This window comes from Sander lucioperca, chromosome 21, assembly GCF_008315115.2.
Source record: "Sander lucioperca isolate FBNREF2018 chromosome 21, SLUC_FBN_1.2, whole genome shotgun sequence".
In the NCBI taxonomy this organism is placed as follows: Eukaryota; Metazoa; Chordata; class Actinopteri; order Perciformes; family Percidae; genus Sander; species Sander lucioperca.
Genome location: NC_050193.1, coordinates 24,094,117 through 24,111,765, shown reverse-complemented (window position 1 = coordinate 24,111,765; position 17,649 = coordinate 24,094,117). Strand labels below are relative to the sequence as shown.

Genomic DNA, 17,649 nt, shown 5'->3' with positions numbered 1-17,649 from the left:
TTACCCTGAATCTTTCGAGGGCAAACCTTCTGGATCTTGTGCAATAACTATTCTAGTGCAATAATAACAATTCTTACCAGCAATAATTACATGTATTCTAGTGCAATAAATACTCTTATTCTAGTTAAAAAAAAACTGCATTGTGTTAAATCATTTTAGAACCATGGGCTGTCGGCTGTAGATATTTGTTTGCTGAAGTTGTTGTGGTGTCTTGTTTTTGCAGGAGTAGCGCCCCTACTTTTGTTTTTATAAAGGCTTTCTATTCTATCTATTTCAGCTATCTATTCAAATCTAATTCAATCTCAGCGTTGCATATTCCTCATTACAACTAAATTATTGTAAAAGCTCATTGCTTAAGCCCTAATTACAGTAGGCTATGTAAATTGTCCATCCGAAATTAAATTGTAGGCTACCTCTCTAGAACTCTAATCCAAGATGCTGAATTACTCACTAATTACAATTTAATGCAAATAATAACTGTTCATCTGATAACCATACATCTGATTTACAGTACAGACACTAAAAACGTTTCTCGTAGCAGGCAGGTTGTGGTATTGCTCCGGGTGACAGCATCCCCTGTAAGCTGTTCGTGTGAGTAATTATGTTGGCAGCCAAATAGAGGCCACTGTACCTCTGCTCTGTATCAAGAGAGTAAACCCAGAGTAAACCTAACCACAAGGCCTCGCCCACAAAACGCCTGCCCAACCACAAAGCTCAAAACACTTGATTTGTAAAATTGACCTTGACATTAGCGAATAGAGCAGCGTGTGGGCGTGGTCAATAATAGTTCGGTTGCACTGGACGTTGCCCATCAACTTTTGCTACTCGATGAGCGTTGTGCAAAGCTAGTCAGCTAACTACGTAACATATCCACTTTTAAGATAGTTTGTCGTCGTGTGTGGGATGCATTTCTGACTTTTGTAATTCAGCTTGGGATTTGCAGTCGTCAACAAACCAACATATTTCAGAAGTGACGAGGAGACTCCATTTTCGTACGCGGCTGACCGGGCTAGCCAGAAAGACGGCGGAAAGCTAGCTGGTTGTGTTGCTAGGCTAACTTTCCCTTCCAGGCGAACGAGAGCCAGAGCAAGCGGGAAGCTTGCGATAAATTGTCTATCTGTCGATAACATCGTTGACTACAGAAGACTCCCGGGTATGTTTTCAAAAACCACTCTGCCAGTATGAATCACGGTGGGAGCATATTGCTTTACAGTTCGGCAACGATCTGATGCAGTCATGTTACGTTGGCTACAGACCGTTAGTGCTACGATAATGTTAGCTTCCTCACTCCTCAGCTGATAACCCCGCATATTTTCTCAGAAAGCTGACACGCTAAGCTAATGTGCTGTGGAAGCTAATGTGCGCTCAGTCACGTTCCTAACATGCACGTAACGTTACTATATACTGGTTATTGTAAACGTAGGGTAACGTTATACAATACAAATGAAAACGGGATTGCATGACAGGGTTGTGAGCCAAATTAAAGCAAGTGAGCTAGTTCTAATGCCATTTGCAGACTGGATCTGCTGCTAGGACGCACAACTCATAGAATATTGTGGTTTGTTGTTGTTGTCATAGCGTTACTTTGACCTGTGTGATCGCAGCATGCTGATGGTGGGAGGCAATGGACGGATGCACTAGAATGAGTGTGAAGGAGCTGTGTGAGACCGATGACCTGGCCACCGGTTTGGTGCTGGACCCTCTGCTGGGCTTCAGCACCCACAAAATGAACATCAGGTAATCTGTCACTCAAGACATGTCAATTCATACAACACTACCATCCTAGAGTCTAATTACCACTTGATCACATCAATATTTAAACAATTATTATTAATCATTTCTTTTGGGTTTCCACATCAGTACAGTGGTATTCTTCCTTAATTACTAGGACATGTATAAGCATGTCATGACACCCAGACCTGTCCTTAAGATATCTATGTACAGACACATAAATGTACAAAAAATGTAATCCTGAAATGGAAGTGTGTGGAATCAAAAAGCAGTGGTTTACTGTCCTGTATCTGTTTAAAATAAAGATCTGCAGTTCAACAAAGTTCCTACACACTGTCAACTCCATTTACAATTAACATAGGTGTATTGGAAACTATTGCCTAGCTCAATACAACAATTGGAGAACACATCCTGTTAGAGTTTTTGAAACCTGAAATCAGTGTAAATAGACAAGACGCACATGCAAGACCTCCCTATTCACATGTAACCTGTCATATAAGTTTGTTTTGATCATGCTGTGATTGTTGATTTCTGCTTCCAATGCTTCAGCCACTTGCAAGTGTGATGTAACTGGATTTTCTCAAGAGAGAAACATCTACTATATGATGATAATAATGATGATAGTAGATTATGAGTCATTTTTATTTGAAGCAATTTTTATTTATAAGTTTATGAAATACAATGTGAAAGTCAATGCAAGTTTTCTGTCAAATTAGAATATTCAAATACAATTAAACTATTGTACTGGGAAAGATGCACAAATAATTAATAATCAATATCTCAACAACATATTTGTGATTGTCATTTAGTCGTAGTCAGTTGCAAGTTTAACCTGTGACTGATTTTGGTGTTTTTGTGATTGTATGCTCTCCAAGTACACCAAGTTAGTACATAAATAAAATTGGATTATGAATTTATTTTTTAATCTTGGGTTGCCTTTTGATCATAAATGTGCTAACTGACAAGGGTGTGAGCACAAAAATGTTCTGATGATTTAAAGCATACATGGTGATGTAGTGAAGATTAGGTCAAACACCTCGCCACTGGTTCATATTTTATTGTCTCTTGTGATGTCCTTAAATCTATATCTAAAATTTAATTTTAAAAATAGCATTTTACACAGACACACCTTAGACTAACACAGACTGTGACAAGACTTTGTCCTCTGACTGTTTCTGCTCTTATATGCCGTTCTCTGCTTTTCTGTCTTCTTTAGTCCCCCACCAGAGATCAGGCGTTGGGGTAACCTCAAAGAGACCCTGTTGCGCTTTCAGCGTACGCATGACTTCAATGCTACGTTCGAGGCGCTGACAGTGGGAGAACCGGCTGGCGACTACTTCAATGCTTTGGGAAGCCATCGGCAGGAGCTGCTGAGACAACATGTAAGCTGATGTTTAAGCTTACGAATCAGTATAGATATAAGATAATCACTAATTAAATTAGACAAAATGCATTAAAAAAAGTTGTATTATGATATTTGTGCTTGGAAGTCTCCCTCTTTTAGTTTCTGTATTAGGTTCATAGAAAGCTACCATTATTCCTACATTTGTCACTTGAATGTGAGAACAGTCTAAACCAACTATGATGTCTGCAGGTGTATCGCTACCTTGGTGCCTTCCTGTTGGATAGCGGTGTCAAGATAGAGTCCTGTGACAGATACTCCTCAGAGACCAACGGAGCGAAGATAACCTCAACGAGGCAGTGGTAATCACTCACACTCACACATTGTATTTGTCAAGGCAGCATGTAGCTGACCTCTAGCTGCTGCATTTCTTGGACTGTGCTTCTTTTTCAATTGTGGATATGTGACACTTGAACTGTTGCACTGCAGGTTTGCAGGGGAGCGGGTGGAGGTCCTGCTGGGCTGCATAGCAGAACTGAGCCCCACTGACAGCGCTGTGCTGAGAGCAGGAGTCAATGACTTCAGTGTGATGTATTCCACACGCAAACGCTGCGCTCAGCTCTGGCTGGGGCCTGCAGCTTTCATTAACCATGGTGAGTTTGTTTGCATTCATGACTCATTCTTTCTCGGCACACATGCACACAGATTTACCAATTCAAAATTTTCATAGCTGATTGGACTGCTTGCCTGTGAGTTTCATCAGCGGAACATTTTTTTTTAACATTATTAAAGGCACAGTCTGTGATCCAAAATGCAAACAAAGGTTGAAAACCAAATACCAACATTCAAAACACAAGATTGGAAGCTAGTATCACTCTCAAACTGATTGACAGGTCTTTAATTACATGCAGTCACACTACATAACAATTAAGTCTTAGTCATTTGTTTTCTAATAATGTTTGATCACGGACATACATACTGAAAGGCCCATAGTTTAAGTTATGATACTTCAGAGACTCACAAAAGGCTGATTTTTCATGTAAAATCAAAACTTTCAGTTGTATATCCGAAATACAATACAAATATGGTAAAAAATGACTGTGTTATTAAGTACTGCATACACATGCACATTGTGAAAGGTTAAGTGCTTGGGAGTTGGATTAGCAGCAGTTTCTGCATGCTGTTCCTACTACATACTACTACCACATACTTCTGGATCACCTGGAACAAACATATTATCTGTTCTTGTGTTTTTGCATTGATCAGAATCTAGACTGAACATTAAATACTTAATCTTGTCTAGTTATTTTCCATTGTTGACAAACTGTCCTTCATGATTGTGATGCTTAATGTATGCCTGTTTCATGAGAATCACTCTTCTTAACACAAGCAACTCATTTTGTACATTATTTTGTTAAATGTAGCACTTTGTTTAAAAATCTCAGCCACCAACTAACTTTTGTCTCTCAAACTGAGACCAAGTGGTAACTTATTGAATTATAAAATTAGTTTTAAATTCCAGTAAGGAAAATGTGTTTCTAAAATGATTCTATGTGTGTGTATATATATAAAAATATGTGTGTCAAAAAATAACATTTGTTAATTTCTTCATTATCTTTAGGTGACAACACTTACATTTATGTATTTAAGACTTGTGTAGTTCCCTAGTTTGCTTTGAACTTTCATTTTATGACAATTCTTACACTGTTCCCTGTTGTAGTAGTAGTAGTAGTAGTAGTAGTAGTAGTAGTAGTAGTATCAACAATTATGTTGTGTAGGTTACACCAGATTATCAGATTATCGTAGACACTTTTGCACCACATAGAAAATGTGCATTATTTTAAGGGTAGTGGTGAACGCTTTTTGTAGCCACGACTGTATGAATCATAAATATTGTTCAAAAACGGCATCATAATGTAATTACATGAACATTTTGTCAATCATAGAAGTCATTACAACAGATAAGCACAAGCTGCTTGCTTTTCACAGACCTCAGCCAGGGTCTGAACTGAATTGTAATGTGTACAAAAGGTGATGCGAAATTTGAGTTAATGCTTTGGCCACTCAGAGGGCAGTCTGTGACAAGATCTTTTAATAATGTTTGAAAGTTAATCAGCTTAGCCATTGAGCCTTTTACTAAATTATTCAGTACAAGCCAGCTGCTCATCAACAACATATTAAGCCCTTTATTTATCGCTGTGATTGAATTAATAACTTGAAATCTTTGTCTCTGTGTTTTCTGTTGTTGTTTGTCCTTCTGGGTTGAAGACTGCAAACCAAACTGCAAGGTAATCAGCAATATCTCTTTATTGTGCACACTAAAGAGATTTGATAAATTGAAATGATAGGTGTATTATTTTGACAAATGCTTACATTTTATTTGCATAATCTAGTAAGAATTATTGTGACATTTTGTATATTGAACATTTTTATTATTTTGGTATATTTAGTATTTTTGGTACAGAATTACACTATCTTTCTGTTTCCTAACTGCTCTGTGTTAATGTTTCCCATGGGCCAACCAACCTTTGTCTTTGTTCCCTTTTTCACCCGCCCAGTTTGTCCCTGGGGAGAAGAATATTGCGTGTGTTGAAGCGATTCGACCCATCTCACCTGGGGAGGAGATCACGTGTTACTATGGTGCCAGCTTTTTTGGGGAAGGCAATGAAATGTGTGAATGCTGCACCTGTGAGAGGTGTGTCCATCATTTGATCAGACATTGTCTTTATCGTTGCTTGGTTTTTTTCTCTACACTGAAGATTATGTTTATCAGATATGAAAAAAACTTCATTGAAATTTAATTTTGTAATTTTATCTGTTCTTTAGGAAAGGAGAGGGTCACTTTAAACACAGAGGGAAGCAGCCTGAATGTGAAGAAACAAAGGACCCGGTGGGGCAAAAGTACCGTCTGAGGGAGAGATATCTTCGTCATCACAGAGAGAAGGGTCACTTTGCTACAAGGCCGATAATACCAGGAATACACTCAGGTATCTTTAAAGGTAACCGCTTTTGGATTTTCTCTAAAATGATCTTTTTCAAATCTGTAAAAAATGTATTACTAGCACAGCTATGACAAATTAAGATTTTAAATACTGGTAAAATAAAAAAGTAACTAAATAAATATGGACAGTCGGCTAATTCAAACAGAAGTTTGGCATTGCTGGCTTCCTAAAAGCCCTGTCAGCACCACAGAAGGGTCTCAAAACCAACTAACGGAAGTATAAGCTGTACAATGCAGTTATACAGCAGCAATGTCAAGAATAACAGCTTGTAATAACCTAAGCTTGACAGTGTGCTCATCACTTTAGTGGTTGTTAAATGCACTTTCAAACTGAAAACCTTAAGGACAACCAACGCTGCTCATTCATTAAGGTCCTCTCAGCTCAAAATGTGTACGAACCTGGCTGGAATTGAGTTTTACTACCATACATCACAATTAAGACAATAAAACATATGTTGAATACGTCTTTGCAAAAGGCAGATTTCAGCACTTTCCTGCTGTATTACCTCACACAGATCACTTTGACATTATGAGACCCACAACTCACATCTCAACATTATTGCTAAGGGACCTGCAGATCTAAGAATATGTCAGTACAAATGTTTTTCTATTTTGACTTTGTTTTGTTTGTTTCCAAAAATGTCACCTCTAGGCGGTGTGCAAACAAATTATGGGGCAGCTTTAATCATGTGGTCACTCAAACTTTTCACATACTACAATTGCAATGAATGATAATAGTATCATTGCAGAAAATCACAGGGTTTTTTATGCGTCAAACAAATAGAATTCAGGTTGATAATCAGTGTGACCTTTTTAACTGATTTCAAAACTTGCATTACCATACCACCTGACATCTCTGTGATGTGTTAGGTCTCAAACAAGATCAGGCTAAATACAGTCAGTGAGATGTTACTGAATTTTGTTTCACTCTTTGGAAACAGATGGGAGGGTTGAATGGCTCTGTAATTACTCTGAATGCTGTCATCCAGGGCCTGTTAAAATCCATGTTTATAATACATTCTACAGGTACATTGGGCCTGTTTTAGGAAGCAGATTGTGTTGCTTCTTCATGTCTTAAGGTTTTGATGTAGCATGGAATCTGCAATCATGTTTACTGACATAGCTTACTTAATTGTTAAATAATTCTGAAGCACTTCTGCTTTCTTTTGTTTTTATTAGTTTGGTCAAGACAGCACTAGCATGTGTACATGCTTATTTAACCATTGCAAAACACGCATCTTTTGAGGCGCAATTACATGGATCTTTTCAAGTATGAGAGCTGTTCTTGTGGATGTTGGGCATTTTATTTGCAAGAAGCAGCATTCCCTTTGTGACAAACTCCACAAACTAAGTTTGCAAGGAGTTGTTATTCCACTTTAAATTGCATATTGATTGATAATTACGGTTTCTGTTATCTCTTTGTTAACTCGCATTAAGTGTCCGTATTCTCATAATTCACTGTGGGGGGAAAAAAAGGTAGAATCATACCATTTCCCACATGTCCCACTGTTGCTCTGATGTGTTTGGGTCAATAGACGTGATTGGTTGCTTCTTGGTAAAGGAAAATATGCTAAAACCAGCTCAATATAATTCACAGTTAGTGCCGTCTGTGTACACCCTGAAGACTTTCCGAGCATCCTCTTTTGTGAGTACCACAGACTATCTTGGCCTCTGCTGTGCAGTAAATGGCTCACTACATAGACAATTAATCATAGCAGTTTGCAGGGGTTCTGGCTTCTCTCACTCAAATCATATCTATGGCTAGGCATTTATATTTAAAAAAATGTTATTTGATTTAAAAAAAATTTATTAAATACAATGTAGGGTTGGGTACCTTTCGCATCTGAACCAATACCACTACCGATACTGGTACCTGGAATTCGGTTCCGGTACCCAACGGTACCTTTTTTGGTACTTTACCTCTGTAATTACAAAAAAAATATTTCAGTTTTAAAAATAATTCCAAACCTATTTACTTAGAACATTATGCTATTTATTTAGAATATTTTACACTGACAGAAATAAAATAAGAAATAAAAATTAAACCCCTCCCAAACCCGTCCCTACAACCTATTAAATTGAATAATTATTAAACTTTTATTCTTGTATTTGTATATTATTCTATTTTAGCCTGTTTTATTTTCATCATGACCGTTTTTAACTGCTCTTTAATGTTTCATGTAAAGCAATTTGAATTGCCTTGTTGCTGAAAGGTGCTGTAGAAATAAAGTTGCCTTGCCTTACAACCTCAGCCTGTCAGTCAGTCCCCAGGGCACAGAAACCACTGTTGTGCCTGCTCAGAGGAAGTGTAACGTCAACAGCACCGCGACTCGCCATCGCCATTAATATCATATCACAGTGAAAGGTGTCTGCGGGAAGTTTTGAAAAACTGTAACCACACTTGAAACCACTTTATCGGCATCGCCGTGACTCACTGTGACTTCAACAAAACTGCAGAGCCGACGTAGTTTCCTCTGTCCGCACTTCTGCGCGTGTGTGTGTGTCGGACCTCTGCTCTCTGTCAATATGCAGAGAGGACAGATAAGCTTGCGCTTACTCTCAGGTACCGAAATTTGGCACCGTTTGATTTTACGTGAACCAATACTCGGTAGTACCGACGTGATTCGGTCGGTACCGGTAAAAGTACCAGGTTTGGTACCCAACCCTAATACAATAGAATGTCTGTCTGTGTTTTCATCGTTTTATATAAGCATGATTTTCATGCACTGCTTATGTAAACATACACGTTAGCAAAATAGATGCTTCAAGTTCAACTGCTTCTTTCTTGTCTTTCATTTATAGCCATCCCCTCAAGGAATTCCTTTACCCAGCAGATGAGGAGAAATGCCTTGAAGAACAGAAAATTTTGTCAAACAAAGAAGTGGAGACGAGAGAAGCACAGACGATCAGGCAAGCACCCAATAAAGTCCTCCAAACAGTGGTGGACAGATCCTCTTTTGTACCAATTTACTCTGAAGGACCTTAGAATCACAGTACGGCGCCACTCAGTGGATTTCTTACTCAATTGTAAGAATCCAAAAAGCAAAGAAAGGGCTTTGCTGCAACAACTGGAGAAAGTGAAGCCAAAAGCTAACAGGCTGAGTGAACTAAATTTGATTGGTGAAGAAAGTAACAGCAGTGAGGTAAACTTGAAGCCTTTCACCCTAAATTCATCCATGTCAGTTAATCAGAATAGTAAACCTGCAGCAAACAGTGCAGGCCTTAATGGGAAATCTGTCAAAGTGGTGGATAGGCGGCCAGTTCCCAAGAGGTACTCTTCGAGAACAAGAAGCATGGTTCAAACCACGCTCACACGTCAAACAGGGTCCAATAACACAGCTAACACTACAACGGTTTGTCACCCTGTCGAAAATGACAAAACCTGCAGTGCAATACAACAAGAGAAGATTGAAAATGCAATCACAGAGAGTCAAAGCAACAAGTGCAGCAGCATTGAATCCTGCATCATCGACTTGGCTCAAAACCCAGCCGCTGAGCAAATGGAGCACACAACCACATCATCCATGCTAGAAGTTTGTCAGAGTGTCACAGATGTAACGAAGAAAGCTGTTGACAATCCACTAATATCACTGAAGCAATACCTTACAGTCAACCTAACAAGGTTATCAATGTCACAAAGTGTAGAAGCAGGAAAGACCGCTGAAGACAGGAAAGGAGCAGTGAAGTTAAGAGGTAGGACCAGGCAAAGCCGGTGTCGCAGACCAGCGCCCCTGACGGTACAGTCAGAAAAAAAAGTGTCTGGATCTCAACAGAGGCAGGGGGAAAGTTCAGAGATCTGCACAGCTGAAGGAAACAGAGGGGTGAGGGAAATGTTTTTCAAGGCCACCGATAAAGTAAATTTAAGGAAGAGACAAGGAAGTGATTTATCCCACAGCAAGAAAGGGGGGGGTGACAAGGTTATCGAAATACAAGCAGTGTCAGAAGAAAAAGATGATTTACTAAAGGAGCAGCAGGACATTATAAAAAGCAACGTTGAAGGGCAGAATGAAAAGAGTAATGCTCCATCTGTAATTGTGGAACGTAAAAGTATCATGGCCCTGGAAGAAGTGAAAGAGTCAGAATGTAAAATAGTGCCCAGTAAAAAAATTAGAGGACAAAATAACCTACAGTGTGTTAAAAATAAAGTCGAGGAAGGAGTTAAGTTATCAGAACAAATGACTAGGAGTGTGACTAAACAGCCAGTAAGTAGTAACGAAGAAGAAATTATCATAAAGCCGGCGAAGGTTCTGCTATCTGATATTTTAAGAAAAAATAAACCCTTAATAGATAAGAGATTACACAGAGATATTGTAAGAAGAGGGTTTTCTACTTCGGCCTCTAAAGAAATGCAAAGTGCTGAGGAGAAAGAAGAACCGACTGAAATAAATGGAGGCAGGTACCATTGTTCAGTGCAGAGGAGGATTATGATACGACGTAAAATGAGGCCTAGAGCAGCGAAAACAAAAGCAAAAGCTAAGCAAAGCACCAAGGGACACTTGAGCAAAGAAGTCCCAGCTACAGTGAAGAAGACTTTGTTGAGTAAAGACAGTTTGCAGCTTCAGTCACCACAGAGGCATAATGACCCACCAGCCTCCTGCCTCAACCCACTACCTCATAAGTCAATAATTTCAGCAAAACCTACTACTAATCTGCATCCAGATACCAATCCACAGGCACACATACAGTCCAACATACCTCTGAAGAAACGTACATTTCACAGTTCTGTGGAAGTAGACTCTGAACAAGGTTTGGATTCTGCTGCAGGTCAAGCTTCCAAAGAAGCCACAGAGTTAAATTCATCTGCAGAGCTGAGGCAGGGCCTTACTACGTGTTCAGGGGAGAGTAGCAAGGCGAAACGAGATTTTAAAGGCCGATTTAGGAGTACAGAAGTCCAGAGGTTAAACCCCCAAAGGATCACAAAACAAACCCCCTTTAAGAGAGTGCTTCGGTCCCGAGCCAATGAAGATCAGCAAAGCCTTTTATTGAGGAAAGCTCAAAAGTGTAAATTAGAGAGGCAAGATGAGGATGACATTGACAAGCTTGCAGAGGACAAAACAGCTGAGGATCCTGCTAAAATCCAAGAGCAGCGTGGCAAAAATCCAACTCCAAATAAATTCCGAAAGGAAGATGAGGTGGAAACGTTAATCCAGCAAAGTGATTTGGAGGAGACAAAGCCAGGCGTCGATTTTAAGATTCGTTTTAAGAGGAGGAGAGGGAGAATATGGGAGATGCAAAGAGCAGGATTGGAAAATATGTCATTGAAAACAGAAAAGGGAGATGATTTGTTGACATGCGACCCTTTTAAAGCCATCATGGATTCTGTATCAATTTTAAACATGGAGATGGAGGCAGCTCAGGCACATGTGCAGGCTAGTAAGAAGTCAAAGAGCAGATTGCATCGTTTGAAAAAAAGAGGTGAGAGGCTGAGTGAAAGGAAAATCACAAATGCATCCTCAGATGCAAAATCAGACAAAGACCTTGAAAATGTGTGTGGATCCAGTGAAATGCCCATTGACAAAGTAGAAATTAAAGACAAGCTTGATAAAGAACTTCTAGATGGAGTCAAGCTGCTGCCAGAAAAAAACGAGATTTTCAAAAATGACAGTGATATGTCAGCTGAAGGGCAAGAAACAAAAATTGAGGATCGTTTTGTAAAAAACTGCTGCTTGTTTGAAACTGGGTCACAACAGAAACTGCATCCTGAATTTGATTCAAATGGTCTTCCGTTACCAGTAATTAAACTACGCAGAAAGACAGATGATATTTGGGAGGTGGACAGCAAAGAGAAGCTCATACAAACTGAATTTAAGGTAGAGCCCAAAGTTAAGAAAGAGATGAAGGGTCACATTTTAGGGAAACAAAAGAAAGGATGTACTGATCTTAGCAAGCTCAAAGAAGAGTCCCCTTCACAGAGACTGAACAGCACCTCAGCCCTTCTGAAAACAGAACCGCCACCATTTTCCCTGTCTCTGTCACCACTGTCTCTGTCTTCCCCTCTCAATGACAATAAAACTGAGGTTATATCCCCAGCTGCAGATCCAATCACTGAAAGGCCAGAGATGAACAGCGGAGGAAGGAAATTGAGGCACAAAATGGAGAGACCACGAAAGTGTGGCCCTGTAGAAACACCCACTGCTTGTCTTAGTCATACTCTCCAACAAATTGACAACAGTCTCTCTAGGCTCTCCGAGGGCTTGTGTTCATCTCAGACTTTGGAAAAGCCAACAGCGTGTTCCAGTGCTTCTAATTCTGTCATTCAGCCCCCGTCCCAGTCTCCTCCATTCACAACTGCTGATAACATGCTTACCGGTGAGCCCAGCTTCACAAACTGCTGTGATGATATTCTGGATTTTCAATGTCTCAACTTTGAGGGATATTATCAGCCACAGAACATACTTCCATCTTCCCCATCAGATCTGTGTTCACTGGATCCACCTACAGATCCTTTCAGCAGTCCCCTCTCTCACAGTCCGTCTGATACATGGGCTACTGAGACCCCATACCTTGGCCCTCCCAGTCCAGGAAGTAACTTTACCAGTGAGGATCTGAACTTTTTTCCAGGTCTAATTTCTTCCAAAGGTGACTCGGTTCCTCTGGAATGTGAAGCGAAGGATACCTCCAAAGACAGAAACCTACCCAACCCCAGTTTCAGTTTTTCAGCTCTCTGCAACTCTGACTTCACTGCTAAAGATCGAATTCTAAGTAAAAATCCAGGAATGAGGCTGTCCAGAGAAGACCTCAGAACTCAGTCCTTTCCTGTAGTCAGTAAGCCTCGGTTGTTCGCTGCAACACCATCTTCTGTTACATCTCACACTCCTGTTACTTTAACCCAGCCCTCCATCAATGTCAAGTCGAACACCAGTCAATCAAAAGCCCAGGCAAACATTAAAACCCAGGGCCCCTTCCATTGTATGACCATTCCTAGTAAATCCCGGACTTTTTTAAGTGGTCAGCCAAACACAATAAGAGGGGTACCCCAGAGTTGCTTGACTAAATCTGTCCCGCCATCTCAAATGTCAAACAAATTTCTCTCTCCTCAACTCTTCACTGTGAAAAATCCCAATCCTCCTGACAATCCATTCAAATCCCAGGAGAAAACCTCAACAGTTATTCACAAGGTGCTTAAGTTTCAGGAGGGGAACCAGAGTCAGAACTTGTATAGTGCACCTTGTAAAGACGCCATGGCTTCTGGCAGCCCGATCGTCACAGCCAGAACACTTGGTGCAAAATCAGGTGCTATTGAAAAGACCCAGCAGAAACTAGGTGTTGGCACAGACAGTCATCATAAAGGCAACATTTCTGTTCAAGGGTTTGGAAAAGGTGTTGGCCATCTTGGTTCCTCCAGCAAGTCCAGCCCACATTTCAACAAACCTCACTCTTTCCCTCAGTCTTTTATTAAAAGTAAGATGTCATCTGACAAACATGAAAATGTTGAAACCAACATGACATACAAAAACTTTTCAGCGCTGCCAAGACCCTTCTTCTTTCCTAGCAAAGTGTGTGATGGTTATTCATCACCACAAGACAAGAAATCCACTCAGTCGACCTCAGACAAGCACCAGCCATGTTACACTCAGCAAGACCCTTTTGATTTTAGCTTTGGCTCGTCTCTTTCGCCCATGCCTCAGCACAGCAACCCCCAAGTAACACACAGTACAGCTCCTGGTACGCCAGCACCAGCAAACAAGAGTCAGTCCTCCACTTCCTCAGCCTCTTTCCCTTATGGCTATCAAGGTCCTCCTTACGTACTAAACTTCAGTGGTGATCATTCATTGACCCTAGGTCTCAGGGATGGGGCTGAGGGTTACCCAGGATTAGGCTCGACAAACTACACATACCATTGTCTGATGGAACCTTCAGGCACCCAAGGCCGACTGGTTCTCGAGCCCTGTGGACCCCAGCCGTCTAACCCAGCATCTTTTTCCTTGGGTGGATTTTCAGGGCTCAAAGGTCAGGATGAACATTGCAGGAAGGACATGCAGCAACAGTGCCAGCCTGGGGAACACGCAGGCGCACCACACTATGGACCTGTTGCATCGTCTCACTCCATGGGTTCCACAAAACCCAAGAGAGTGAGGTTAGTGGTGACAGACGGCACAGTAGACTTAGATCTCCAGTACTCGGATTGATTTATACCAGCCGGAGTCAATGGATCCCAGAATACATTTGGATGTTGTTTTGCTCACGGGGGATCATACAGTATCTGCCACAAGATGTTTTTGTAAACACTGTATTTCATAGTCTACCAGTTATTAAAGCCCGCTGACATTTCTAAATCATTAGTTTGACAGACTGTTAATGTATGAATGGCTTGTACAGAATTTTATGTAAAGCGGACGTATCAGCGTGTTTTAACTACTGTATGATTTACAAAAATAAATAACCATTACAATTTGCTGAAAATACCAAATAAAAAAATGCATTAAGACTAGCAGTCACAAATTGAACTTACACGCCCCGTAAACATTGAAGGCCCTCTTACTCTACTTTAACATAGCTGTATGACTTTTTCTATACCTGTATGGCAGTAGTGAAAGGAGCACCATCATTGGTTGGCTGCTGGTACTTGTATTGGTTGGTTTTAAAAAGGCAGCTTTGTGCCTCAGTCTTTGATATGTTCTAGTGACTTTTTAAAGCACCTGTTGAAACAGTTCACCCTTGTTTTTATACTCACAGTGAGCTCTTTTCTCACTTTGTGTGTAACTATGTGTGTGTGTGTTTGTGTGCGTGAGTGTGCATGCATTTGGCAGGCAAACCTTGAGGGATTAAAGTAAGGTGTGTTGTTGTTACCATTATCATTAGCCATTAGTGCATAAATGAAAGGCTTGTGCATGAACAGTGTACAGTAAGATGATTTCCTGACCTGAAACAATATATATTCAAGGACAACTCTACTGGGTAAAGACATGCGTGACATGAGGTGGTTTTTTTTTTTTTTTTTTTTTTTTGGTTTTTTTTATACAGCTGCTCTTTAGAGTTTTAGTGTGGATGAGTGAGTGGGAGAAACTGCAGTATGTTTTTTTTTTTTTTTTCAGGCCAGTTGTGCTTAATGGGAGTTCTTCCAGTTTGAAACATTTTATGTAGATATCACCACCAGAAAAGTGACAATCTTTTCACAGTTACTCACTTTTGTCATTTATTTAGTGTTATTGTTTTTCAAAAAAAGTTAATTGTTATACAGAAAGTACAGAAGGATAAGTTATGCATCACCTGCAATAGCTACTGTTATTTTGTTGTGGCTGATGGAGCAACACAGTTATAGGTGTTTATATAGTGAGCAAATGTATTTGCTGTCGATTGTGGAAGTCACGCGAGCATTCCCCTCATGTTATGATGTACTGTATGTTGAACCCATTGGACATCAGTGGGCAGGAGTTTTCAGTGTGACTGCACAACCTTACATTATTACCATGAAAATGTACTGTCTTGATATGGAAAGGCCAATTATTTATTTTAATATCCTCATCCTTGAAATGGTGCTTTAATGTAATTTATATTTCACATTGATTGTTCAAACTATTAAAATGTTTTTTTTTTATCATTATTTAATGGGACAAAATACTGAACTGAATATTTACATTGAGTATTTAATTTCACAGCCTTTGACATGTTATCCAATTGTTCAGTTGTTACAGGTAAAACTGTCTCTGTCTTTTTTTCTAATTGGCAGTTAGTCTTACTGAAACTCTGCTGTAGAAATGTACAAATGTAGCCTATATCATTAAAGAAACTTAATTCTTTTTGTATTTTCTGTCTTTGGCTCTCTTTTTAATACTACGTTTCAAAAGACCACAAATTGTGGTTACATTATGTCTGCAATTTTACAATACTCTTGTTAATTTGATTGATCATCTATGTAATCACTTATATTTGATTGGTTAAGACATCCAGTCCATTTTACTACTTCTCAAGGCTGGACCATATTATGCCATTCCTATATCTGCATAAATCGATTGACATACCTTTCTTTAATTGTGTCCCTCATAATCAAACAATTTACTCTATCATCATTGTTTTCAAATTAGGGCTTCAATAATTATTATTTCATTATCGAATAATATTCTGATTTTCATTTTTGATTAATCTATTAATCATTTGGTGTAAAATGTTGCACAATAGTGAAACATGCCATTTATTTCACTGAAGCCCAAGGTAACATCTTCAAATTGCTTGTGTTAAACAAAAAAAAAAAGAAATATTAAATAGCAGTGGTGGAAAGTAACAAAGTACATTTACTCGACTGCTGTACTTAAGTACAATTTTGAGGAACTTGTACTTTACTTGAGTAAGTAAGTAGTTGAGTAATTACATTTAAAGCTACTTTATACTACTCCACTACATAAGTTTCTGGTTCATCCATCGGTATTATCCAATAATATATGATTCTGAAATGGGCCATTCTGCATTCTGCATAATGAGTACTTTTACTTTTAGTACTTTCAGGCTTTTGCTTGTGACAGAGTACGTTTGCCACTGTTAAAGACATTTAGATGAAACATTTACAATTTTTTATGTGTTGAGTCCACCACAGCAGAAGAATATGTTATAATCTTTACATCATTGTTATACGCTACAGTCAGAAAGTTGTTTACTGTCAGTTAAGATTTTCTGTTTTGGTTCATCTTCATTCTCCTCCTGCTCTAATGTATTCTTCTGGTTGATTTCAAAGCTTGGCGCGAGCATCCGTCCTCCTGGTGTAGTGCTGAGCCTTTACCTCCTCCCTCTCTACCTGTGCTTTCATCCTACACAACCAGTGTTTTTCAGCAATTTTCCCCTCCTCTCCTGCAGCACTTGACCCACTTCTGCTTTTCTTTCTAGCTCTCAGTAGCAGCCGAGCAGTTAATTCTGTTGCCAAGTATAACAGTTTTCTCATAATGAGGATGGGAAGGGAGGGAGAGATTATTCCTTATAATAGCGAGGGAGAGGGAGTCTTGGAGATGGTACAGTTAAAGGGACAGAAAAAAACAGGAGATAACAATGTGACATTGTTAAAACCTAGTGTTTTCAGCTGTCAAAACAGAGTACACAGGTTTATTTGCTTAGATTTATGCGACTATTAACATTGAATTTACTTTGCTTGCAGCACTCACCAAATCACAAGACAACAGCACAAGACTCCTTCAGTTGTATCTCCTTTTGAGTGGTGGTGGAAGAACCACTTAGAACCAAGTACTGGTTCTACAGTAAAGGTCCCCTGTGAACAGTTGTGATCAAGTATTATATTTTACATTAATAAGTTATGAAAAGTGACGCTACATTGTGTGTGCAGCATTTCACTGTTGTAGCTGGCCAATGTGGAGCTTAATTACTTACATACAGTTTAGTCCAGTGGTTCCCAACGTAGGGGTTACAAGATACATCTGAGGGGTCATGAGATGATTAATAAGAAGGAAAAGAAGAAAAAGAAAAAAACAGTACAAGCTCCAGAAATACTGTTTTTATATGCTATTTTGTAATCTTATATGTTTCCTCGAAGTAAAAGCTTGGTAACAGCTGTCAGATAAATGTATTGGAATAAAAAGAATATTTTTCTCTGAAATGTAGTGGTGTAGAAATATGCAGTAGCATGAAATGG

General features: G+C 39.4%; 1 protein-coding gene across 2 annotated transcripts; it reads left to right on the top strand.

Moving 5' to 3' along the window:
- Positions 1-787: 787 nt before the first annotated feature.
- On the top strand, positions 788-15,820 carry kmt5c (lysine methyltransferase 5C). 2 transcript variants are annotated; one of them, XM_031318775.2, is made up of 9 exons: positions 788-1,153; positions 1,605-1,737; positions 2,948-3,113; positions 3,326-3,435; positions 3,563-3,726; positions 5,342-5,361; positions 5,632-5,768; positions 5,900-6,072; positions 8,877-15,820. In XM_031318775.2, exons 2-9 carry the CDS (start codon positions 1,625-1,627, stop codon positions 14,201-14,203), a joined length of 6,210 nt encoding a protein of 2,069 aa, XP_031174635.1. In that variant the 5' UTR covers positions 788-1,153; positions 1,605-1,624; the 3' UTR covers positions 14,204-15,820. The 2 variants fall into 2 exon arrangements, with proteins under 2 accessions (XP_031174635.1, XP_031174636.1); XM_031318776.2 differs by having other exon boundaries at positions 1,579-1,737.
- The last annotated feature ends 1,829 nt before the right edge of the window (positions 15,821-17,649 follow it).